The 27,566-nt window shown below is 42.0% G+C and overlaps 1 protein-coding gene across 4 annotated transcripts in view; it reads left to right on the top strand.

Moving 5' to 3' along the window:
• trappc9 (trafficking protein particle complex subunit 9) overlaps positions 1–27,566 on the top strand; it is a 192,751-nt gene that overhangs the window by 117,263 nt on the left and 47,922 nt on the right. For all 4 annotated transcript variants that reach the window (XM_041955416.1, XM_041955413.1, XM_041955415.1 and 1 more), the window contains 2 exons: positions 7,872–8,025; positions 14,876–14,966. In XM_041955416.1, the coding sequence (XP_041811350.1) occupies positions 7,872–8,025; positions 14,876–14,966 (245 nt within the window). The remainder of the gene's footprint in view (positions 1–7,871; positions 8,026–14,875; positions 14,967–27,566) is intronic.

The raw sequence follows: 27,566 nt of genomic DNA, 5'->3' as shown, positions 1-27,566 counted from the left end.
GCTACACCGCTTTTAATTAGGAAGGGGTCATTTCACTGTGACCGACTCATCCTAAGCTGGTGTTATTACTGCCATTAAAAAAGGCCTCACTGCCACAGCTTATTGCAGGATGGTGGTAATTAGCAGTATAGTGTCAGAAGTCACACCCGGTGGACGAGATGATACGGGTCTGGTTTGCTTTTAGTTGTTTTTTGGCAGAAAAATAAAATGAAAGAGCTGTAGACCTCAGTCATCTCCATTATACGGCCAAATACATAACTGTAGCTCTCTGCACAGAAAATTACCTGTCCATTGGTTTTGTTGTTGTTCTTCTCAGTTGATGCTCAGTTTTGCAATGTCCTCCAAGTGTTGCAGAACTGTGTTTCACTGTGCAGTGTTCAAATAAGAGAAGTGCAATCATTTTCTGCAGTTGGTTCAGTTGTAAGCAGCGTCATCTTGCAACATTAAGGCCACTGGTTCAAATCCATCATTTGAAAGTTTGCATGTTGTCCCCAGGTGCGCTGCTTTTCTCCTGCAGTGCCAGGACATGTCAGGTGAACTGGATTGAGTTGCCCGTAGCTTTGAGTGTTGAATGTGTTTCTGTGATGACTGAAGCGGTATGTGTGTTGATCAGTAAGTTGCATCAAATGCAATGAAACGCTGCGTAATTAACAGTGATAAAATGGCCAAGCAGGTCGCACAGCCACCGTACATGCACTAAGTTCGGCTAATGTGCACCTGTTATGGCTCCCTCAGTAGAAAGTTAATTTGTAATTGGAAGAAACCAGGCTCAGTTGCTTAAATAAAGAGGTTATCTGGACATCCTCAGTTTGAATTGCTTTGTATTTCTGCAAATTGCTTCATAGATGTGATTGTGATAACATGGACATGGTTTGTCTGTGTGGGAAGCAGCTCAGTGAGATGAGTGGTAGAGTCAAACAGGTGTTCATGGTCAAACGCTAGGAAGTCCATGAGCCACTTGCAGACATCTACACTGAAAGAAGTCACGACCCCCACTTGGCATAATTGTGAATTCTGACCATTATCATTTTCATTTTCATTTTTTCATCCTATACATTCTGTTTTTAGAAATGTCATACTGATTTGGACTTTAACCATAACCAAGAGTTTAAATTTCCACTGACAACGCCCTGTGCATCCATTCATCGCTACTGCTGCAAGGGATGGAAATACTTTCTTACTTTCTGCGTTGAATGCAATCCAGGCAGCAATGTTTTGTCATAAACATATTTGACAAAGCAAATTACCTAGATGAACATGTGTTTTGTGGGAAACGCGTTTGATTGTGACAGTAAATAATAGTCACACCAACCACAGCAGCATGTATACATATTGTTTTTTATTTTCATAGTATTTTCATGTTTGTTTGTTTTTTATCTTGTGCCATTTCTGTCAGTTTTATATCAAAGCTATTCAAGCAGAATATTATTCACTGAACAGTAACATTTAGGTAGGATCTGTTCAAACAAACAGGGCAGAGCCAAGTCAATAGCAGAGAACATGACTCTGCCTGATGCTGAGCGCTTTCAGCTTGCTCTGAGCAAGCACAAATCTCCGTTCCACACCTCTGCTTTACCGCTGCTGTCAACTTAGAGTCAAGCTCATTGTGAGTCATCAAAATATCAAATAGATGCAGGCCAGAAACAAAAAAAAAAACATTGTCTGCACCTGACGAAAATGCCACTTGGGCAATGTGAAGCCCTCTCCACTGACACAAGCTGACAAGAAAAGACCTCTCTGTCGATCTGCAACGGCACAAATAACATCGCTCATTTCTGCTGATCTGGCTTTCATCTGTGCATGTCTTGATTATTTGAACTCTTTCACTGCTCACCCTTTTGAACAGATAGAAATTTGGGTGCAGTGGGTCCATCCACCCACCCACCCATCCATCCGTCTATCCATCCATGCATCCATGCATCCAATTCCCATCTACCCTTGTTGCCTTTCTTGGCCAGGGAAATTAAGGCCAAACAGGCTATTATCAGCAGGAGGCTGGAGGGGGCAGGGAGGTGCAATGGACTGGGAATTAGGCCTAGAGATGGTCCATTGTGGCCCCAGCTCTGCACTGAGGTTGTTATTAAATGCCTTGTAGCGGGCTAGATTAGTCTGAAGATATGGCCTAATCCTTGAAAGACTCCACAATCAAATCAATGGAAAAATAAACGGTGGAGGGAGAGCTTGACCTGTTAATGCTCTCTCCTGAGCTCTCATAGGGGTTCTGGGGGGTGGGATGGTGTATTTGCTGTACTTACAATTTGTGTTCTATGGACTTTCTTGTGCTTTCTATTGCATTTTCTTTATTTACATTTCTTTACTGGTACACCTATAGGTCATATGAACTTTGGTGTTTTGCTGCTGTTGAGTTAGGTTTCCATTAAGTTTAATTGTAATTGAAAGTGGTGAACTTTTTTCCAGTCATGTTGCTGTCGTGTTGCTCTTATCTTGAGACCCAGTGCCCGCACTACTCTTGCATGTGATGCAGTCAAGGCCTTGTCACACCATTTAAAATAGTAGCATTAATCGTCCTAATCAAGTCAATCCAATAGAATCACCACACTCAGTGAATCTGTTTGCATTGAGTAAATCCATACAAATGATCTGCACTGAGGTTGTCTGTGGTGAAATCTCACAATCAAAATTTTTGGGCAGCTTGTCCATAAAATGCAAACTAATACAACGAGAAGACAATATGTTAACATACCTACCTATGTGATCTCTCAGGCCGTTTGCGCACCATCAGTGTACGTCCACTACAAGTGTTTGTTTTTGCCACTGACAGGCTCAGATTGTTAGAATAAGTGTCTGACAATATTAAGAAAAGGAATCCCTACAGAAGTACCTTTCATTAAAGAGTAAGATCCATTTTATTTGAAACACTTTATTTAAACCAAACAAAGTAAAACTCACCAAAAACTCGTTGCTGTGACTAATTCTGATTTGGTCAAAATAAACCCTTAATTCACTGAACTGAGAGAGATGGTGGACATCAGAACTAAGGTCGGGGGCAACAGTGTGTAGAGCCGGAATGTTGTCACATTACTGTCATCAGTCATTTTGACTGGAGAGATTTAAATATGTTGGACTGTTGGACAGATTTTCCCAGTAATAAAGAAAACAACTAACAGTAATTGCTGTTTTACTTGGTTTTGAACTAATTGGACAAAACATTTTGTCCGTCTTTGGCTGAGAAATTGTGATGGGTAATCATCCCATTTTTTACACATTCTCTCAGACTACATGATGAAAAAAAAATGTCATTTATCTTATTGACAGTGAAAATACTTGAACTTTATGAAGACTTGAAAATCACCAGCCAAGTCTAAATATCAGCTCAATTTAGCAGCTATACAGCGGCTTTGACTTCATACATGTTAAGCTCTTACATATTCAAGTAATATGAACCCTAAACCTTCAAATGACAGTTGCGTAACTGTCATTCCCAGGTCATAAGGCTGTGAAGCTGTGGTAATAATTATTCATAGCACTGTTACCGACTCTAGTCTCTTCATGTTGTATTCTGGCGTGTGCCACATGTGAGCACATTTTAAATCCACAGAGAACTTCATTTTCAAATACAAAACAACACAATTAGCCTTTTATGAGCAGATACTGCTGTAACCTAGCCTTTGTTAGCCTCTTTATAAGAAAATGCATTATTTTCCCTTTAAAGTGGTTTTTATGTATAGCTTTAAAGTCTCAAATTGGATTATGAGTTTGCAGACTGAGAGACTCAGAGAATGCAAACAGATCACTTAAATTGACGAATCGAATCCCACCAAATGAAGGATGTTATGAACGAGGAAATTCTACATGCAGTCAATTTTACATGAAGTTATTGTTAAAATAAATCTGATTTACAGGAATTATCAAATCTTTTCTCTGCTATAATGCTAAATGTTTGTTTTCATTCTTCGAAAGACATTTGTTCCCGTGCTGTTCCCCATTTGAAGTGTCAGGTTGAATGTGGCCGTCTGTCTCTTAGTAATTACATGTCAAAAGCAGACCAGTCAGGCCCTGCCAGATGGCGTCTACCCATTTAGGGCCCATTTGCATTGTTGCAAGGTGGTATTTTTAGACTTAGCATGTAATGTGTGCTTTTGAAGATGACTGAATGAAAAGCAGCACCCATCTGAAGATGGAACTTCAGTCAGTGACATACGCCTAGTGCCACTAATCTTCAAAGGTGGATGTATCCGAGTGCGGTGCAGCGAGAGCAGGAGCTTTCCGTTCGTCTTTGTTTGAAGCCTTAATTGTTATTTAATTTGTGTTCTGCTTTCTTGTAAAGGCTGTGAAATGATAATTGCATTGTCTTTTCTCCTCCGCCTCACTTTGATGCATGTGTCCCATCCAGAGATTCTTTTTCTTGCTGTGTAATTTCATTAATTATTCACAATACAGTATGTCAGAGAGATGAGGCAGCAGATCACCTGCACTGATGTGTTTGCTCATTCAGATTAAGACAGCGGCCAAAACAAATATCTATGATACAGAAAAGTGTCTCAATTAGACTTTCTTCCACAAATCCGGCCTATTATTTTAGCACGATTTGTGATACGCTTGTGTGATCCAGTTTTTATATAATCTCTCTTCAAGGTTTCGTACACCGTTTGATTACTCACTAATGATGGATATTGAGAGGAAACAAAACAAAGCACTGGCCAGTTCAGTCAGTCTGCCCATCTTCCTCTCAGTGAATCAGAAAATGACTCCCGAAGGAGTGTCCTCTGAACTGGAATCCAGACACCTACCGATCAATGCATGGATCCACTGTGTTTTTCCTATCAAACAGAATGAAACTTGCGGTACACGTGTAGCTGCAGCTCTTAAATATGATTACCGAGAAATCATTTGCATTGGCCAGTATGGTGCCTGTCAAAACAGTGATTCACGGAGGCTTAAAAACAGAGTGAGACACTGAGGGAGACTCTGCCTTTATAAAAACCTCTTTTTGCACGTTGGCCTCCTGTGGAGATGGATGTCCAGGTAGTTTGCAGTTAGCTGCCCACCTCAAAATCACACTGTGTCATGCCTGTAAGTAGGAATTGATAGGAGTGCTGAGGGCACGAAAAAACGGACTGTGGATTCGACTTTTTTTTTGTTCTGTTCCCTCTGTGTGAAGAAGACTCTGATGGTGTCTGACTCCCAATTAAACACTTGAAACAAAGCCCATCACTCTTCATGACTCCTTCATGAGTAAGAGGCCTGAGACAGGTTTTCTCTCCTGCGGTGTGCTGCTGCAGTGTGCCAATGCCTCGCTGTGCAATAGAAGTTCAGTCGTAGTGATTTTTGAGTTTTCAGATGAAGTGATTGCATGCTACCTTCAAAGAAAATTCTCCCAGCACTATGTTCATAAAGCCTTATCAAAAGCCATTGGATTATATCAAAAATGGATTGTTGGCAAGCTAAAAGTTGCCATGATAATTTGGAATGATAATAATAAAAAACTCCCCAACAAGCAGAAATTCACACGACGAACATGTACAGCTGGTACGGCTAACATTACCGCAAACATTTGCATATTACCACATCCAGCAGACATGGAGCAGCCTTTCCCAAACTTAGGATCGCGACCCAAAATGGGTCATGCACCATTTTTTTTGTGCAGGAATCATAGTGTAAAAATGAATTTGGAAAACGAAGCATTCTCAGCATTTGTCCTGCGCAGAGGAGAGACTTTCAGACAATGTTGTGACAGAGGAAGAGTGAGTCAGTCGTGTGTTTGTGCATGATAGCATTTGATTAATGTGGATTAGGCAGCGAAGTGCCTGTTTGGACAGTGGAAGAGGTAGCACTGTGTGTGTTATGTTGGTATTGATTGTGTACAAATGTCAGAAATGATGGGTGGGTGGGTGTTTGTCAGACTAATGTGATGTCTGGGGTGATTTTTAATGACAACATCCTCTCTGTCACCACCCCTCATTTGGTCATGTGTCCTCACAGATGAAAGTCCAATTTTAGTGTTTAGTTTTAGTCGGTTCTTTAGTAAGATATATATCTGGCTTTTTTTTTTTTACCATTTGTCTGTCTGAATTTGTAAACCAGGGGTGAAAAGATGGTAAATGATGGTGAAAGCACTGTAGAGCTGAGGGGATCTGCACAGTTGGCTGACAATTCTCTGTGGGTTTGTTACTACAAGTGACTCCTCTCATAAAGCTTTTGATTAGCAAAGCTGCAAAACAATACTTTTTCCTGAGTTTCTAAAAGAATGACCTTTGGGGGATCTGTGCTCTTAACAGTACTGCGGCAAAGTTCAGTGACTAAGCCAGGAAACCAGAGTGAGTCACAACTTCTAGATAATGATAAGACCCTTCTCTGTTCTGTTTTAATGTCTGTCAGAAAGTCGTTTAGGTTTTCTTCACTCTTCTGGTTCAGTCTCGCTGCTTTCATCAACCTTGTTCTGATCTGGTTTCGCCAAAGAAGCTGTGGCGAGCCCACTGTGCGCATGGACAGACTCAGTTAACGCCTACCTGATGTGGAGAGTCTAACATCTAGCAGCTAAAGAGACCTCAGAAGCTGGTAGAGATGGAAACAGAGCAGAGAGGACAGTGGAAATTGGACTTTGGTGTATCAGGTGGCTAAAAACAGGAGTAGAATGAATGCTAACGTAGCCCCATATCTGCTGGATGGGCAAATAAGCAACTGTTTGCTGTCAGTGTTGTGTTTACCCCCTATTCTGCTGCTCCCCTGGTAATGCTGCTCTAATGCCTGCTGGTATTTTATGGTACTTTGCTGAGGCAGAGCAGTTGTGAGGTTGTGGGTTGCATCGCACACATTGGGGGCCGTCCACCTCATCCCATATTCCTCTTCTCTTGTCTCTCCTTTCCCCTCAGGATACCCGCTGCCACTGTGTTTGTACCGAACTCTACTGATTTGTGCAGTCAGAAAAAGAATACACCGTTTTCATTTTTTAATGGAGGGCCTGAAATGTTCTATTAGTAATTAGAGGTGGGCTTTGGGGTCATTTTATGAGGACAGGTGAGGCATCAGGTTAGATTGATGCACCAAGACTTTGAATCCTGGATGTGACAATTGAAGTAACCTCAGGCAACAAATACCCAGCTGCTTATTAATAAATAACATAGCTGCAGTTGAGAGGGGGAAGCTTGAACCTGAAGGTGTTTGTTCAGACTAGATAAATCATTTTTCACTCGCCAAACCACACAAGGAAGCCCACACTGGTTGCCATCAGACGAGGATGAGCAAAGACCCCTGGGGCCTGGTCACACCAGCATTAAATATGGCAACATTTGGCAGCCTCATTACAATTTCACAAAGAAAATCTGTGAGTTCTCGCTGTTGGCCAATAAGAAGCTGTCTTGACAGGGCTGACCCTCAATCGGAACAGAGAGCCAGAGTCCAAACTGGAGGAAGCTATTGTAGCTTGCTTGCTCTGTTTCACCACCAGCTTTCATCGACCCTTTCCTCTGTCAGAGTTATGACCTGCTCCTCAAAAGAGGAATGGTTTTCAGACTCAGTGGTAGAAATGTGTTTTTGTGACTAGCGCTAGCCTGTTCCTTGCTTGCTAGTGTGTTAGCCCTTAGCTTGCCAGTTACAGTTGTGCCACTCTCTGGTGTGACTGGGCTTACGTGTTGCTGATGTGGTTAATTGAAAACTAATTGTGTTTTTTTTGTTGTTATATTAATTGAATGTATCTGTGTTTTGGACTATATCAAAATGTCAGCTATCAGCAACACGAATTCCATCAATCAAGTCAAGTCCTTTGCACCTTTATTAACTTTATTAGGTTTCAAATGACAGTTGCGTAACTCTCATTCTGAGAATATTTGATGATACTGTGGAATTTCCTTTCGGCCAGTCAGAAATTGTATAAGCAGAATCCTGTAACTGTTTCCCATCTCCTGTTGCAGGATGGCCATCCAAGTCGACAAGTTTGACTTTGAGAGTCTGCCACAGCCGGACCAGGAGACAGCTCGCTTCACCAACCCCAAACAGCTGGAGGAGGAGCGACAGCATGCCCAGGGCTGCCAGATCAACAGCAAGCTGGGCATCTGTTGGAGCATCATATCCTTCCAGTGGCTACATGTGCGGTACAGTTTTATCAGAGTAGCCAGCCTGAGCTGGGCGTCGCTGGGAAGACAGTAGATAAGTATGGTAAGAGTTATATTTAGAATTGAGTGTCCTTAGTATCTAATGAACCCACCAGGTAATAATCTCCAAAAGTTTTAAATGGTTGAGCAGAGTTATTCAGCACAGCGTGGTTGTTCAATGTTGTTGTTTGTTGACATCAGTCAGATCAGTGATACAGGACATCTGGATCCTACATCTGGAGGCCCTCTGGCCAGCAGGGAACTTGTTCGCCTGCACTGACAGATGGGAAAGCGTATGGTGAAGTACTTGCTGCTCTGCCACTCCGAAGTGATGTCTTAGTGTGTGTATGTGTGGGTGTATAGTAGCGCCACATACTCGCATCAATATGATATAGGATTTTCCCATAGGCCCTAGTTTGTGGTCCATCCAAGGTCTAATCTTTGACACCATCACTGTCAGCATACTGCCTTCAGGGAGACAAGTCCCTTGTATGCTGTTTCCTTCTGGCCTGCCATGTGCAGTACATGTACACCACCAACACGCTAGCTGTCACAAATCAGAAATGTAAAGGTTATAACACAGCAGGCTGGGTTAGTGTTTGTGTTCTGTGGAACTGCAAACAGAGACACTATATTGTCTTAACTAATGAAGTTTAAAACCTGGGCCTGTGTCCCCCAAAGTCTTTTGTCCTGATGTCATTCGGTTTTTTCAGTTGACTGCAATGGGAGCGCCTCGTATTTGCACTACGCTCCAAACGGCGGCAACAGTAGAAGAGAGGCGGGACAACTAGAGCAAGACTTCAAACTGGGTCCTGCTCTTACAAAAGTACTCCTTGAACTGGGCTCTGTCCAGCTTCAGCTCTTGAACCGAACAACTTTACTTAACTGAGGATTTCAATCAGAAATTAATCAGCCAATTAAACTATTGGCTTATTAAAATGCAGCAGCTTTGTTTGCGCCTGAGAAACCTGAGTGTTTTTTATGCAACAAGAAGGCAAACTGTTGTGAGACTGAAAAGAAGATTAAAAATAACAGGAGTTGTTTTTAGATTCTTCGGGAAGTCAGCTATGTAACCTTAAGAGTAGCCACTTTGGAACATATACATTTTTTACACACACACACACACACACACACACACACACACATATATATATATATTACTCCTACTTAACGCAGTGATGCAAGAGAGAGAGTGAGTAGGCAAACAAATCCAGGCATACTGCTTTGTGAAAAGTACAAAAGTTAAAAAAATGTTTTATTGTAGTGGTTTCATGGTAAAGCACAAGGCCGACGTGCATTAACAGAGTCTGAATGAATATTGTACACTCCATGTATCAGGCTTGAGGACTCGTTCTGATGACTTTCAGTAGTGCAGACTAGGCCCCCGGCCATCTAAATTATTCCTGTAGTGAGGAGGCTAAAACGTAAGCCAGGTACCTGCAGTCAAATCTCTGCTAAATCTCATGGGTTTCATAAGAAACGTCCGATGCTTATACTGCCGTGTGTCAGCACATAACTCATCAGTCAGCAGTTAGCAGAGCACATATTTAGAGATTTAAGAACAGCCTGTCAGATAGTTGGTGAACATAGTGCACAGTTAATGATGAATCCAATCTCTGAGCTACTGAAGTTGCTATTATATTTTTCCATTTTATGAAGGCGTAAACACTCCCATCGTTATGTGTATTGTTTTATCCGCAAGTAGTTTGGCAGCGTGTAGGCAGGAACGAAGAAAGAAAATGTATTCCTAGCAGCAGTTCTGCTAGCACCCCTTTTACTGCAGCAAAAATCAGCATGGAACTGCCTGTTTTGTGGTTTTGTTCTGTTTAGAATGTATATCAGGATAGCAATTTGTAATTTTAAAGTTTAAGCTTTACAGCTGAACAGTGTATAGACAGACAGAGAATACGTCATCAACAGACAAATCCTGTAGCTGCTCAGCACGCAGTAAAACATTTCAGAGCTATAGGACCCCAAAAACAGAGAGAAACAGGTAGGAAGTGTGCAGCCTAAATACAGCTGATATGATAAAAGAAGAGGAACCACACTCTCTCAAGGCCATAGTAAAAATTAAAAATTAAAAAACAAAAGTGTGACGTTTCAGTCTTCAACCTTCATCGAATGGATAGTTTGTCATTTACAACTGGAAGCCTCATGTTCAGTTCCAAGGTGTTTGGATGGAATAGCTCAAACACAACTTCTGTTAAGTCACTTACTCATTCAGTGTCAGTGGACCAACACCAAAACTATCACATAATGTTATCAAGTTAAGCCTTGATGTTATCGTTTCCCGCGGCATTTCTTTGTGTGTGGAGAGCGACTCAGCTGTCTGAAATCGTTGGAATAGCACCGTGTAAGTTCTGCTCCAGGGTGGATTTTCCTTTTCCAACATGAAAAACTACAGAAATAAAAGATTTGATTACAGTGCATGTCACACTCACTTGGCCCTTAGCCAAATAAAAGTCACTTTAATTTGTAATTTATGAGGCCTTACAATATTATTCATGTTATGTTGATGGTTTTCAGCCACAGTGAGTCACTCATAGGGAGAGGCTGACATATACAGCACAGGCACTGAGAGAAGAGCAAGAAATTGGGGAGGAAGTGTGCTATGCGTGTCTTCTCCTTGAGGAGGTCATTGCCAAGTTCATGAATCATCTGTGTGTTAAATATAATTTGTGTCTCATGGCTCTCTTAACCAGCACTAATATCCACTACAGTTATTATTGTATCTCCCTGTGAAGCAGTCTAAGCCAACTAGTACTTTACAGTCTGTCTAAGATATTTTGGCCGGCCCAGAAGTGACAGCGTGTTGCTTCAAGTATAGATTGACTTAAATGGACACCAGCGCAGTCTAGGGCTTGTTTTAAAATTGTACCGAACACCTTCAGGGCGTCGCGCTCAGCTGTACCCTTTAGGCAGCACTATTTGTGCCGTCTCTCAATAAAAACTTCAGCATTTTGGTCTTCCTGACTGTTGAGACTCCCAGGGTCTTCAGTCACCCACCCACTCTTCGTGTGTTTTTCTATAAGCCATTTGACAGAAAAGCTGCTAATATAGCTAAGCATTAATCACAAATAAATAGCAAAGACTTTGAAGCCATTCTGTCAGCCCAGAGCAGCCCTTTGGAGGCTCTTGTGTTTAAAGTAGGCAATGACTCCCTGGTTTTCTTTGCCGCTGTGGTGCAAGAGATGAAAATTTTCTGGGCAACTAACAGAAAAGTGCCAAACTCTGAGTGATTGTTGACAATAAGTTTAGCAGGGGGACAAGCGTGTTGATCATCCACACACTGCCAGAGTATCTGCGATTGCTCAGCTCTTTATCAATTTAAGGGAATGGCCACAAATGAAAAGTAGATGTCACCCGTTTTCAGAGTCCTGAATCTTAGAATATAACCCACAACCACAGATGAATCAATCCAGTGGTTCTTCCCATGTTTATTCTGCAGTCAGTCCCATCAGATGAACAGTATGCTGTTCACATGATCCATGACCTGACCCGTGTTCAGATGTATCAGTTTAAACCCCAGTAAGGGCCATGAGACACGGCTGTGGGAAAAGACAACAGGGCTACCCTACTTAGCCTGCTGTCTCTGTGACCTATACCTGGATAAGTGCCAGAAAATATATGGACGGGTCGATGGAAGAAGCCTTTTAATCATGCGCCACTCTGACCTGACTTGGTTCATCTTAATATTGGCCAAAGTAAAAATTTGGCCTGATTCTGGTGGTGGATGAGAAGTCAGGGATCATCAAAGTCTTTAGCGTTCTTCCTCTTGAGACCTTGCATATCCGTAATACATTTTCTATTTTGTCTTAGCATATCTGTCTTATAAGAAACACTTGCACAATGTATCAGTAACTGTTAAGTGGCTAACATTTTAGCACTGTAACAGATGTTAGAATGCAAATGTGTTTATAAAGAAAAACCTTAATAAAACCTAATATCTATGAAACATATTATGGCATTCAATAGTTATGACAGTGTTTGTGGGTTGTGTTAATTTCATTAACTAAAACTTTTGCTTTTTTTCATATCATGAATACGAGATGAAGACGAAACCAACAAAATTAAACACTAACTGTGTCTAAAGGTGAGACTAAAATGTACTTTAAAAAATAAAAACTTAACCTAAATCTCTTTATTTTTGTTTACAAAAAGAGGAAAGTGTTAGATTTTTTTAGTGCAGCAGTTCTATTTCATTGTCTGCGTGCAGATCAGGACTACATCGAAGCACATCTATCGTTTGTCCAGCCCAGTTTAGGTGAAACCACGGCCACTTGCGTATGACCCGTGCCTCAACGGCTGCAACGTATCTGCTTTTCATCAGATAATAACATATAATCTTACTAAAACGCCCAGACTTGAAGTCAACCACAACATGGCTAAGAAAGAACTGGATGAGGTTGCAGAGGTCACAGGTCTACGACTACATAAAGATTACAGCTGATAATATTAACACTACTTGCAGGTGAGATGTACTCAGCGTGTCCTTTAGTGGTGGGATCATACAGTATATGCAGGACTACTCTGCAATCAAACAGTCTCTACTCTTTGTGCAGAGCGGTCAGTAGATATAATGAACAGCCCATATTATGTAACATATCTGCTTTAAAGTGGGCTTGTGTGAGGGTCCACTGAGGATTGCAGCAGAAAGTCAGATGCTCAGGCCACTGATCATCATGCTGCCGTGACACCCAGGCTGTACTGATGAATGCATACTGTAACTGCTAGGTGCTCCTGTTACCCAAAAGTCGAAGTTCTGAATTGAAATTCTACACGTTCGAGCTTCCAGTGATAAAAGCCACAACACTGCACTGTCGCCATTGTTCATCAAAAAAGCTGCAGGTGCGTGTTGTGACATATAATTCATTATGAGTCACTCTTTGAGTTTGGAAACAATCCAGCAGGAACAGTAGAAGCACTTTTCAGCACAGCGCTGTGTGTTTCGTCTGTTTGCCTTCTCGCTCTCTCCCTCTCCCTCTGCAGGTATACTGTACTCTCCCTCAAAGGTTAATAGACACAGGTTTGGTACTCTAGACGCTGCTCGTCTCACCCATTATTCCAAATGTCAGCTGTGTAAATGATCAGCGGTGTGCTTATCATCGCGTATTATCTGGGTAATTGCTCTCTGACAGCCATATTTGTTTTGATACAGCATTCATACATCGATAACCTTCCCTGCCATCAGTTTAATGTTACCATTTTAGTCAGGTTACAGAAACATGCTCTCCGTGTACCTTTGACATCTAAATGAATGCATTACATAAATAACATGAAGCATTTAATTTGTCGGGAGTTTTATTTCCCCCTTTTGCAGAATGCACTGCTGTGAATTGGGAAAATCCATGCCACCTTTTGTACCACTTTGAATTTGTGTCTGACCGTAATGCTATCTCTCATCTAGTACAAGTATCTAACGCCTCTATGACTGATTTGGTGGTATTTCTTTTTTAACTTTGCTGTTTTTTATGTGTAATATGAGGAGCATGAATTTACACATTTGGTATACTGTATACTACATAAGCAGCTTTTACATGTTTAACAATTTCTCTCTCACACACAAAGTTTTGTTTTTCAGAATAGCCATTTAAAAAAAGCAAACACATGACCCCACAAATAAAAAATATTTCAGGGTAATTTCTAAGCTTTGGTTTTTAGTTCAGGCTCGGTGCTTGGTCCAATACATTTATACCATACAAAGTATACGCATGTTCCACTTCTTTGCAGACGACAAACAGCTTTATCTAAGATGTAACACGACAAACCATTTTCAGAAAACTGGATCTCAGTGGTCCAGGTCCAGGCCCAGGCCGTGCAAATACACTGTCTCATGCTGTTATGCTACTTTGTAGGAATTTTGGCATCATCTTTGAATACAACCTCAGCTGAGATTAAGGCATGAAATTTATAGTTTTCTCCATTTTAGAAACATTTCAAGATCAGAGTCTTTATTTTTACCAATAACTTGGATAATATCATTCACAAGTCTATCATATGTCAACTGGATTATTTGCTGTCTGGAATCTGTAAACAAGACTCAAACAAGAGTACAGCCATGCTCGCGGCACTGTGAGGCTGTACTTTGAGCTAAATGCTAACAGTTGCAATCCTAAAATTCAGATGTTAAGCAGGTATGATGTTTATGCCATGTTCAGTATCTTTGTTTACTATTTTGGTATTCTAGCATTGCTAATTAGCACCAAACAAAAGGTACAGCAGAGTCTGATGGGAATGTCTTTAGTTTTGCTGGTGCTAAATAACGGTCAGGACATCTTGAATTCGCGTAGCAAATTTCATGTCAGTCTATATGGCAGTTGTTGCAACAGTCCAGTCAAAAAGACAAATGTGAACCTCATGGTGGGGCTGAAAATCCGAGAATCACCAAAGTAATCAGGATTTATCACCTGGGCTCACCAAGGTCATTAAGATGCATCCTCTGGGCACTATGAAAGTCTGTACAAAATTTCCATCAATTAGCTGTTGAGATATTTCACTCTGGACTAAAGCAGTGGAACCAACCGACATTGCCGTCCGTCAAGCCATACCTACATATATGTATAAAATGTAATATTATTATTCTTATTATTATGATTACATTATCTCTTTTGCTACCTCTAATGTTGTTCTGCTCAATTCCTGACTGTGGACAGCAGTCTGTTAGGTTTGCTGCAGTTTTAGCCTTTTATACACAGTATGCAAAATGGTGTATTTTTATCTAACTCCTAGTGTATCTGATGTATATGTGTGTACAGAGTCTCTCATGTTGATTAACACTTGAAATGCACCAGTCCTCTCCATGCTTTTGTCCTTAACCGAAGCACCCTTCCCTGCGGCGCCGTGGAGAGGCCAGTGTGGAGGGGGTCCTCAACCAGCTGGTCCTGGAGCACCTGCAGCTTGCTCCTTTGCAGTGGGGTGAGTCTCTAATGTGTGTGTGTGCGTGTGTCTGCATATGTGTGAGATTATGAGTCGTGATCACACACTTACACCACAGTCATGACTGAGAACTTGTGAACTCCATGTACAGTTTCTCAAATCTGTTATTTTGAATTCATGTTTAAATCATGGTGTGACTGTATTGTTTTTAACATTTCATTTCATTTTTCTTGTTATGTTTTCTATGAGAATGTTTGCCCGCCAATCACAGTTATCTTTGTGGTTCCATAACCATCTCTTTACCTGTCAGTTAGTGCATAAACCTTCAGAACTGGTCTCAGGCCATGTTTTTTATTTGCATTCATAATGGGCTACAGGCTATTTTGGAAAAGTGTAGACAGCAGCTTGGGAAATGTGTGAATCACCGGGGACACACAGAATTTGTAGGAACACTCTTCGGTCGCACCATCTGTGATCATCCTCTGAAATCACTTTTGATTTACTGCGGATGTTTGTTTTCTGAGATTCCCGGCCTCTCTTTGGGCACTGCCAGCATTTTGATTAGTCAGCTGGGGCTGTCCTGCTTTTGCAAAGAGAAAGCAATCTGCAAAATGAAGCGACAGCAGATCAAGCATGGAAATGTAAGAATGTATTGAGACAGAAATAGGGGGGGATCAAGGCAGATACCTCACTGGATTCACTGTTCTTCAGATATTTTGCCATTTGACATGCACTTCCTTCTGTGAGGAGTAAAGCTGTTGTGAAGATGTTTGAGATGTGTCTATCTTTTGGCTGATATTCTACATTTTGTGTGTAATCTCGATGTAGACACTTGCAGTGGGTGTTATTTCCTCATGTCTCCAGTGAAGGTAGCCTTGCAGTTCCAGCCCAGTTCATTGCAAGCCTTGCTGATTATGAGCCAGATAATTTGCCTCAGCCCATTACGACGCCTTTATCAGGGTTGCAAAGACTATCACAGGCTCAATTACGGGTATAGTTAAAGCATGTCCCCTGTGTCTAAAATCGGTAGTCCTATTGAATGGTTGTAATACCGTTGTGTCTCTGTAAGCCTCACATATAAAGAGATACTGTAGATGAATGTTGTTAAAAATGTTGGATTGTAGCTGCATTTAATCGCTGCAATGTGTTTTGCCAAAGCTTGGTGTTGTGTCAGAATTTGTTATAGTTGTCATGATAGGGAGACTTTACATGACAGAAAACACTTTTGCTTTTTAAATCTCAGTGCTGCTCAAACTGTAACCCTGTTGTCTTTGTTTACACTGTTGATTATTTAATCAGTTCCCATCAGTGTTGGGTGTAACGCATTACAAAAGTTACGCATTTCAGTAGTATTTTAGTTTCTCCTTGTAACACAGTTATAATACAGTTATAAAATGTTATTACAGTTAACGCATTGTGTAATGCGCCATTAAGTGTTCAGCCGCTGCAAACGTCCAACACAACACAAGGAACAAGATCTCAAAAACACTGTCATTAGATACAGCTGTGGTGAAGAAGCCACTTCACTAATGGTCAAAACTATAAACCAGCACAAAAATGACAGTCACCAACATAAACTGCCATGTTCTGAACAGACAATACAAACACTATTCTACAGGCGTTGATGTCACAAAGTATTATTTGCATTTTGAAATGGAAAACAGCAAACTTAAACCACTCAGGACAGCACGGCATGATGGGAAACGTGGACCGTCGCTCCATATGTCAGCCAACTCGCAAAAGAGATGTGTGTGTGTGTGCGCGACTGTCTCTGTCAATAGCGAAGCACGGTCTGTTCTGCCTAGGCTGCAAAATGTAGCTAGCATCAACCTCGTTTACGTGTGCATTGTCTGCAAAATAGAAAATTAGACGAAATCTGTTGCATGAGACACACGAGTAGGAAAAAAAACGTCTGATAAAGGCTGTCAGCAAAATTGCAGTCATAAGCAATCATTAGGTACACCAACAGTGCCATAGAGACCAAGGTATGCTGAGGCTGTCGTCATGATAGTGTTATTATTCCAAAGTGTAACATAACCGTAATGTATAATGCTAGTCATACAATGTCTGATGTTGACAATCCTCATCTTGATACACTTGATCATTTCTCTTTTTGTTCTCCTGGTTTATAGAAACTTTAGTCTCCTCCAGGAGGTGCTAGATTCTATTTCAAACATTCCTCAGTTAAACTCTCAACTCTGAAGGAAAAATCAGTCCCTCTTCAAACGTATGAGTGAACAGGTGCCGCCACGTCTGTGCTGGTTCAGCCTCATCAATAAAGAATCACTGCAAAATTTCAATCTGTCTGTAATTTTAAAAAACATGAGCTGCTGTCATGCCTGCTTTCTTTGCATCCTACAGAGTATTGTAAGCCTCTTTTTGTCTTTGTCAATCATTAGACTTTAAAGTGGTTGCAGAAAGTGATCTCTTTAACAAATGCCATTTGTCCATAAATTATGACAAACAAATGTGGAACTCTTTATAGAATATTGCATTCCTGATGTGAAGAGGCAGCGTGAGATTTGTTCTATTTGGAAATCCAAGTGCTTTGTACTTTACAATAATCCTGATGAGTTCATTAAAAAAATATGAAACATTTAGCAGATGTAAAATGAGTCATCTGTGCACATGCACAGTGTACATGTGCTTCTCCGGAGCAGAAGTCAGTCATTGGAGTTATTACCCCTCAGTGGCATCCATGGCTGCACCATAGCATTCCCCCAGGATGAGGACAATAATGTATTTCTGTCACAATATTGTGAGCAGCTGAGCAGTGTCTGGATGTTAACCTCTGCTACGCGACTATAAACTAGGCAGTGTGGCCTGAACATGCACGCAGGACTCCACAGAGATGAATTATTGATGGGGATCTGCGGGCCTAGCTGTGCTTGTGTGTGTGTGTGTTTGTGTAAAATCACACATGGTTTGAAAATCTCATCCATGAGCAGTGGTATGAGTGTGTTCCATACCGCTGCTTTGAGGGGTTTTGTATACGGCGCAGGTCCGCTTGTGTGATTGGCTGTGTTGATGGCTCCTGAGATAATCCTAGAAATGCTTCAGTGCCCCTCCACAGTTGGCATCCAGCTGCCAAGTGTACAGTGAATTTCTTAAAGACCATCATTCTGTGGCTTTCTCTCAGCCTCTCTGCTTTTCTACACGCACTCATTTAAAGGAAATTCTAATCACTTCCACTCCTGCTCTCAGTCAGAGTACTCGAGCACGGGGCATCCTCCTCGACTCGCGGTCTAAGAAGCATAACATATACCTGAGACGACCCGAGGGTAGTTCAGGTCAGGACGGGAACAGCTGTTGGTGTTGGGCGAGCATGTTTTGGAATACAGTAACAGCGATATATACAAAGCCTGAACAGCGTCCTGGGCTCGGCCAGGAGCTTGATTCCTCTTCGTGATTTGCTGCCACAGAAATCTATGAATATTTGATCACGTAGGTTCCTGTGAATGGAGAACACGGAAAGTGCCAGAATCTCTTTTATGGCTTCGTGTTTGTTTACAAGCTCATTATTATTATTGAATGGGGAGCAAACAGAGGCAATTAGTAAATGATTCTCCCTCTGGGCAGAATCGGCGCCGCAGTCATATCAGCCCAACTGCTTTAATGTAAGATCATATATGATGAAATTTACCACATAATTACAACTGAATAATGCAAGTATTTTTTTAATTACTGACACATCCCTTTGTTTCTGCTGAATTTCATTGTCGGGGTTCAGAGGATGGCTATAATTCACTGAGTGGGCTAGAATTTAAAGAGGATTACTTTTATGTTGATGTGGTAAGCTTGTGTAAAAAAAAAAAAAACACAACAACAACAAAAAAAACAATTGGACACACATTTTACCATAAACACAAACATAGATGAGAGGACTCCTTGTTTACGCCGTCTGGAGAGCATATCTCTTCTAGTCCTTTTTTCCATAAATATGTGGACAGCTTGAATATTATTTTCTGCCTGTGTTTGTTTGATTTCACAGAAGCTAAAATTCTTCAAAAAGCCTGCTTTTTTTTTTTTTTTTCAAAGAAATTAACATTAATATCATCAACTGTGCCTGTGATACTTTATACTAGGCACATTTTCAGCATAATCAATTTATGGAGAGGTTTTCTACACCAGGAAAAACCTTGTAAATAAGAGCGATTATGCCTAAGACTCCTGTAATTGGCATTAATATAAGTTTGGATTGATATGTCTGAGTGTGAATACAAATTCTGAAAGGTTTCCACTGAGTTTCGCTGCTTTTCATACTCATTTAATTTTCTGCTCCAGCAGTAAAAGTCTGTCTGGAAGCCACTCTGTCATTCTGTCACAGATGGTGAAAAAGAAGGCCACTAAACTGTATACATTGACCGTGGATTTCTTAGCGCCGTTGAAAAGGGTATACAGCTTTACAAACAGTCTAAATGTCAGCCGAGCAGCCTTGGAGATTCTCAGCTATTGTTTTTCAGAAGGTTACCGGCTGACTGGGTTAATTATTTGTGACAAAGTTGTATTACGCTCCCCAAAACTACAAGGGCTACTTGTCATGCTTAAAATTGAAGAACTCGGAGGGAAGAAGTTTGATGAGGTGCTCCGGCATGAAACACACCGAATTAGGATTTAGATAACAGCTCTTTTTTTTCCAGCCCATGCTTTTCCTCATCTAATGCTTCTCTAATGCAGTGGGCAGTGGGCAGTACAGTGTCTCAACAGGACAGCAGGGTTACTGGATTTAAAGTAACCTAAGTGAACAAGCAGGTCTAAGAGAATGCCGTCAGATTAAATGCTCAATTTGTGCCCAACAAACTGAAATAGTCAGGTCCAGCATTATTTTGTTCCGTCATCCATCCAAGGCACATTTTTAATCAGTCAAATATAGATTGGCAGATTAAAAAGTTTTACAAGTACACTAATTAAGGTGCCCTGTGGATTGGTCTTGTAAACAAATAAAGTTCTGATTAGGTTTTGTTTTTCTCATCATAACACATTGTCGACATGATAAATGCATTTCCCTGTACCTCAGAAACATGCTGGTGCGTTGCTAAGTTTCTTGCCAAATTACTGCCACCAGCTCTCATTGATGAAATAGCGTGAAGCAGTCAGCAGGAATGTGTTTGCAGTGCGTATAACAGAATCTCAGTAACTCCCTAGAGGTCAAAAAGCCCACAGAGCATTTTTTTGTACAATAATGAGAATTATTTTTACACTAAGAGCTTATGTTGGTATTTAATGAAATCCAAAATTCTCTGTATTTCATGTGTTCATGAGCCACTTTGAACAGTTAATCATTTCTCTAGCCCAGATTCTACAGCTGTTTGACGATCCACAACACTCCAGCCCCTCATGTTTGTGAATAAGATATATTAGTTGGATTCCTTGACATACAACCCAGACTCCAAAAAAGTTGGACGCTGTGTAAAATGTGAATACAACCAGAATGCAACAAACTGTATTACTGGCAACAGTTTTACAAAGTGTTCCTAATCACATCCAAACCACACAATTTATGAACAAGCTATACATATAACAACAAGATGTCAGCTGAGAGTCACGGAGAAAGAGCGATTTCAGAATGGTTGCATCTACTTGAAATCTGTTTTGAATGAAGTGTGAAGGTAGTGTTTGTCTTCCAAATTATTATAAATCTAAAAAAAATGTCCCCGTCAGTGTAACCCTGTTGCTGGAAGGTTCCCACTTCCCTCCACACTGGTTGTAATGCCAGAACAGGTGGTATCATTTGTGTTTTTGCAGCCTGGCATTATGTAAATAGCCCAATTGATTACAGCCCCTCAGCTGTCAATTTGATTAAAGCCAAAGTGGTGCACCTCGTGATCGGAGTCGCTGTGTCAACTTAATGGAGTGTTGCTAAATAAACAGTCACCTGGCCAATCAGATGGAGCTCGCTGAGGGGTTGACACCATCATAGCAGGTTATGATACTGCGCTAAAGGAGAGCACGAGGTCTCTATCAGACAGGAAGTGCCCTGACACTGTTAAGATAAGATTAAGCAGGGTGAAATTTTTAATGATCCCCTCAGGGGAAATTGGCTTCCTGTAACAGCAAACAGAAGTAGTTTTTACTGTAGGTAAACTTGACTGTAAGGAAAAGTAATTGCTCCATACTAATATATTGAAACACATGAAGTATTAAGTAACATGCCAGCAGTAGAATATGTTAAGACAAATTGAAAAACACTTTTTTTATGGAATATTTGCATAAAAAACGTGCTAAGAGTCAGAAATATATGCAATATTTAATTAAATGTTCAGCTTCACTGGCAAATGTTATGCAAATGATGAATATTTAAAGTCATATTAGGTGATCAATAAAAAGCACTAACAAGCACTCGTGATGAACTGCATTCATTAGAAGCAATATTGAAGCACTGTGGACGGGCTTTGATTTCCAGTATTATCTGCCTGTTGAGTGCTGTAACTAAGCAGTGAGATGGAAAACAGCGAGCCTGAACGCGGACTTTGCACCCATTCCCCACCCTCCCCCTCTCCCACCATCAGTCTGCCACCAGGAACCCATCTCAATGGAATACAAATTCACCCATGAATGGAAAGACAAATGTTTAGCCGAGGAGAGAGATGGAAAGAGAGGGGTTGGGGGCCTTGCTGTAAAAGGCGCAGGGATAATTTAATAAGACAGCGCTTCTGAACCGGCTCACAGCGTTGCATTTTTTTCCTCCCTCCTAACCTGCACACACACAGATAGACGTTTGGAGCAGTCTCAGGCGGTGGCTTTTCAACACACGCCGGGGACACCTCATGGAGTAATATGCCTTTAAGCTTTTGTCAGGTTTGCCATGAGTGCTGCAGGTTTGACAAATGGCTCTGCCAAACATCCCAGACCCACTGAACGCTGAGGTCCTGTTGTGATGATGATGGTGAGAACTACTGACCTGAGAGAGGATGGCAGTGAATGCATGCATGGCTGAAATGAAAGAGTGTTTTGACTGTACCTGTAGCTGGTGATGTGTCACATCTGTGAGCATACATCAACTCAACAGTCCTCTGCAGTGATCTGCACAGCTGTGATAGGGCCTGTGGGAGATGCTGGTAAGCCTTCCTGAAGCCCAGCTTACTGTGGGATGACAGCAGTCCAGTCTGCTCAGAGCTCAGAGGAACGTGAAGTCCACCGTCTTTTGTGCACACTCGTGTTTCATTTTAGATCTGCTTAGATGATACTGTATTTTGAGCCCTGTGAGCGTTTTAAAAACGCTGATGTGGGACGTAGTCCAGTGTTTCACAGGATCATCCAGTATCACTGTTGCTGTCTGGTGATGTGCTTGTATTTTTCCATTTCCCCCAGTACACAAACACAGACATTACCACCCCGCACCCTACCTCACCACCCACCTATTGGAGTGCAGGTTTGCTTAAATTTGTGGCGAGTGTTGCCCATTTAGCTGACTGATGGGCGCTAGGAGGTGCACCGGGTGGGCAGAGGCTGATTTATCTGCTTGTTTTTCAGCCCTGTCGCCCAGACTCTGTCAGTCAGCCACCTTAAAGGTCTCCCATTGAAGGCAGTAGAAAGCCAGAGCAAGATGGAGGGGGGGGGGACTCACACCTTTCTGGGAGGCTCAGTCTGTCCCCAGAGCCAGTGCGTGTGATTTACAGAGGCAGTGCTGACTGAGATGGGCTAAGATGGGTGTGTGGACGGAGACAGAGATACTCCAATGCGTGATAAGTGCTTAATGATGAGGTAGCAGAGTCTTAAAGCGATTTTTCTTCTCAGGTAGTCTGAGGAGATGAACTGCAAGGAGCTGTCTATTGTTTTTCAACCAGCTAATTAACTCATTATGAATGTGAGTAATGATTTCTACACATTGTGCCATGCAGGATTATCACAACACAGGACTGTTTAACAAAACATTGGTAATACATTTTTTTTTTTACCACATTAGGGGAGCAAGCATGAAAGGATCATTTGTTCTACTTTGGCTGGAATCACCAGTCTTATCCCATCACCCTGGTAGCTTTAATGTGGAAATGAGAGCAAAGAGTGCTGCGGCCCACTCTATGATTGCCTACCTAGCCTTTTTTTTTTTCCCTCTCTGGCCCCGTGTGGATCCAGAGTTAGCACATTTAACAGGCTTGGAGCGTCTGTTTATGGGGCATTTATCATGGCTACAGAACAATCCGGGCTGTCAGCGTGTCAGTTCGGTTGAGCTGTGGAAATAAATCAGAACTCCTCCGGCCTGCCACAGATAGCTCACCACACTCGCCCGCTCATTCAGACCGCTGGGTTGGGTAAAAAGACGAAACGAACGGAAACCCAAGTAACGAGAAGTAGATGCAGTTACAGGAAATGCACAGATTAAAGCCGTGGAGATTAGATTGTGGAGAGATCTTCACTCTGTTTTTGTACCAGTGATAAATGTGCAGAGAAAGTATTTGGCCTAGTTGTGTATTTCAGAAAAGAGTATGCACTGTATTATACTTGTGTGTGCTGCCTCGTAGTACACTTCATGTAATTTTTTCACGTTTCATCTCCTTAATTTGTTTGCTTTTATTTTTTCATTGCAGTGTTTTACTGTGTGGCTTCAGCATCCGTTTGGATACCTTGTTCATTCTAAGCACCAATGTTGTTGTTTTTTTTTCCCTCCAATTACTAAATGTATTTTCAGCTTTAACCTCTTTCTCCCTCTGCTTTGTATCAAATAAAACCACCTCCTTCATTGATTTCTTTAGAGGAAACAAGAGTATCCCCAACGGCTGCCTTTTCATCCTTGAAAGACAGATTACCTGACATTTCTAAATGCAGGCAAGTCCACCCTCTGGTTTCATTGCGGGAATGTCTCGAGCCCCTTGCCACACGGTTTCAAGTGTTGCTCAAAGATGGAATATTGTGACACAGCTGTTTCACCCGCTGGAGTACAGAGAAATGAGCATTGCCGTGTTATTACCTGTGGCTCTGCACCATCACTCCTCAGCTGTGGGAAGCACAAACGGGTCAGCGGCGAATGTGTGTTTGACATTTTTTTAGCTAGGACTGTGTCTCTGTCTGCCACAACAGTGCAAGTAGAATTGCTCATAAATCCCAGTCACATTGAGTATGTTAATGAAGTTGAAAGCTAGATGTGTGAGGGGCTTGTTTGAGCCATTCAACCTTAAATACTACGGTTGACAGTGGTAGCCGTAAACATGGTTGACAGTGCAGGAAGTCATGCAAGTTTGGTATCAGTAAATCTAAATCACATGTCAGTACAACGTAGTGAAATCTGAGCGGTGGGTAGTCACTGTGTGGCTCCTGGGGACCAGCTCCACCTCTTGGTCGAGGGCCCTGACAGGCGAATTGACCTAATTCTTACGGTGAAAGCCCACGTAGGGGGAGAACATGCAAACCACCGGGCTGCCACATCTGTGGGTACCAAACCACTCCACCTGCATGGCTACATCTCAGTAGTGTTTGTTGTGCTCCTGTTGCTATAGTGACCCCGTGACCTCATTGTGCCATTACATCCCTACTAGTGAGGCTCAGAAATTATAAGAACACTGCACATAGCGACTGGCCTTCGCAGCCTGGACTGGTCCTTAGCACTTGTACTCAGCCAGTCTCATGAGGTGCTTAGCAAGGCTTTTTTGGTCCAGTATGTCAAGGACTAGCAACTGGGCCTTATTGGCAGACTGCACCAATTTACCACCTTCAAACTAGAGGTAAAAGATTTAGATCTTGCAGTTCTTCATTTATTCTGCAACAACCACCCAGGAAGATTTTGTGTTGTGCCCTTGCTATAATAGGTACTCCTAAGGACTGCCATAATGACAACCAACACAATTTATCTCAAACTTTAATGGACCAAGCCTACTCGTGATTATTTGGTCCTAGAAAAGACTAGCTTGATGTACTCCTGAATCAGTTCTTGTTATACATTGATAAGCCTTTTAGCAGCAATCACGGCAGGAACACACGTAACCTTTGGTCTGGTCCTCGGTGACATGGTTATCATGTTGAATCCAGGATTTGCCGCTTTGGGTCAGGGCCAGTCCACATGCCTTTGCTTGCCTGGACATCTGCAGAACCTGCCAGTCTTTTTGACGATGGTGGGACACGACATAACTCCTCAGAGGGAGTCAGGGGAAGGGAAGTCACTCCACTGCACTCATCTGTCGCTATTGATCCTCCTCAATGACGCTCTGGTGCCACAGGCTCATAATCAGATCTTTTCCCACATGAGTGGAGCAGCGCTTGTGCCGTTCGTAGACTGTTTCGTATGCCTTCAAATCTGTTTATGTCTCCCACAGTGAAATCGAGGAAGGGAAGACTAGATATATATAAATATTCTTGTGGAATACAGAGATGTTAGATGTATGAGAACAACAGTCTAAAGATTGCATTGTTCTTCCCAAGGAGGGCGCTGCAGTTACAGGTCAAAGCAATTTTCAATTTTAATGACTGGCCCAGAGGTAACTCGACATTCATATTGTATATTGTGCTTGTTTATGATCAGATATTCTCACATGGAATTGTTGCATTATTAGTTAGATGTGCTTTGCCTGTCATTGCTGAGTCCCATCGCTGCCCGTCTGTACCCCTTTCTGACACGCCATCCGTCTTTTTCCGTGCGGCTGCTAAGAAGACGTAGCAGGTGATCCATCACGTTTGACTGTGGTGCATCAGATGTTGGCCAGCTAGAGATTCACAGGAACAGCAGCCCGCTGACAGGTCTGTGTCAACCCTGTGGGTAACTGACACTTTTTAGTATTCAGTGGACTGATCCCTCTCACGCTACTGACAGGTTTCTGGCCCTGACACGTACCGGCCATCAGGACCCCGACTGAGAACCACTGAGCAGACACTGTTACCCCGTCATTCCCCTCTGCCCTGGAGTGCGAGCAAGGGGAGTGTGTGCACAAGGCTCGCTGTAAGAATAATATGTGACTGGGTGACAGCATGTTATGGAGAGACCTTGAGGGCCATGGGGCATCTTTGCAGCATCCTAGTCTGCCTGAAAAGCACGGGAGATGTATTTTGGGAAACGCTTGAAGTGAATACACTGTCACATTGTCACGTTATCTTTTTCTCCCCTTTCCCTTTTTCTTTATTTTATAGAGACAGAGACAGAGTAATTTGACAGCTTAAAAAGTGTCATCATTGCCTCTTATGGTTGTCATGACTGGGGTCAGATAGAATATGCTCGCTGGGACCGGTATTGTCAAAAGATAAAAGCTTTGCAGCACAGGAGATCAATTGAAATGGTGCCAGTAGACAATGTAATCTGAAAGATTATTATGAATGTTGCCTTTCCTTATAACACTGACTGCTATCATTAGCTATTGGCCTTACTGCCACTCATTTGCTGTCAGTAAGGGCACTACACCGGATTCGCAATAGAATATTAATAAAGTTGAAACATCCTGGTAGGAAACGACTAAATTGATACAAACAGCTCAACAACTTAATGTTTGATTCAAATTGAACTGACCCCATTAAAAACAACTAGCCTAGGTAGAACATCCTGATTGTGTTTTCTTATACATACCTGTTAATCGCAGTGGCCCTAATCATTTCACATCCAAGCCCTTCATACTTTGAGATACTCACCAAAAGATAAGTGGTTATTGATCTCATTGACAAAGCATGAGAAGAAACAGCTTGTTGACTTGACCATCTCTTCTGATTTTCTTACATTTTACCTGAATCTAAATCATCGCCGACCAGTCAAACCCAACCCATACTTTGGCTTCCACTCCACCAAAAAAAAAAGAAAAAAACATCTCCCCTGAAAGGTATTTGACACGTGACTCAAAATAGTGGCCACTGATCCATTTCATGGCCTTACCCTGAATATGAGGGAGTGCTGACTGGAAGGGGTAATTAAAATGAAGTCTCTGGACAGTCGCAGAGCTGGGAGAAATAATTGGCTTGTAGGCCTGGACGTATCGATCCGCAGGACTCATATATATCACTTGCAATGGGCAAACATGGACGCAGCTATCCCCCTTCTGCCCCATTATTGCTGGAATCGCGGTGGAGCACAATGGTGCTGCGCATGGACGGCTTTGTGCAGATTTTCATCTAGTGCCAACACCAGTGCTGGGTCGCAGAGACAAAGATGGGAAAATGATGAGTGAAATGAGGCCGCACACACAGTCGCTTTGAAAAATGCATTGGAACTCACACTGACAAACACCGCCGCCATGCCAACCCCCTCAACCCCCACCCCTGCTGTACCCCACATCTGCTGACACTCCCAGCCCCGTCACAGCACTGTTGTTCCAGTGTTCCTCCCTCTCTCCCCATGTCTAAAACAACATGTTGTAGCTCCTTTAAGATGTTTTAATGTCTGTATAGAACATCTGTCAGTCACTCAGAATTCATTGAGCCGTAGTTTCGTTTCAACTTTCATTTTAACATCTATATTAAACCGTAACAGCTTGTGTTTCACTCGTATATATTGTTGTCATGAGCACTATAGACTGGGATCAATGGTTAAAGTATAGGTGTAATTTACCATATCACATATATTTAGGTATATGTTATCATATGGATCACAATATGATGTAATCATCAGTCTTATAGTATAAACAGAATGAATTTGCCGCATCAAGCAGGGCGAAAGTAATGCCCCACAAACACATGCAGTGATTATTGGTGTTGCAGTCTGAGGCTGGAGCACAACACAGACTCATTACA

Source organism: Chelmon rostratus, chromosome 16 (assembly GCF_017976325.1).
Source record: "Chelmon rostratus isolate fCheRos1 chromosome 16, fCheRos1.pri, whole genome shotgun sequence".
In the NCBI taxonomy this organism is placed as follows: domain Eukaryota; kingdom Metazoa; phylum Chordata; class Actinopteri; order Chaetodontiformes; family Chaetodontidae; genus Chelmon; species Chelmon rostratus.
Note: the sequence above shows the minus strand (reverse complement) of the source record. Positions and strands in the feature narration are given on the sequence as shown.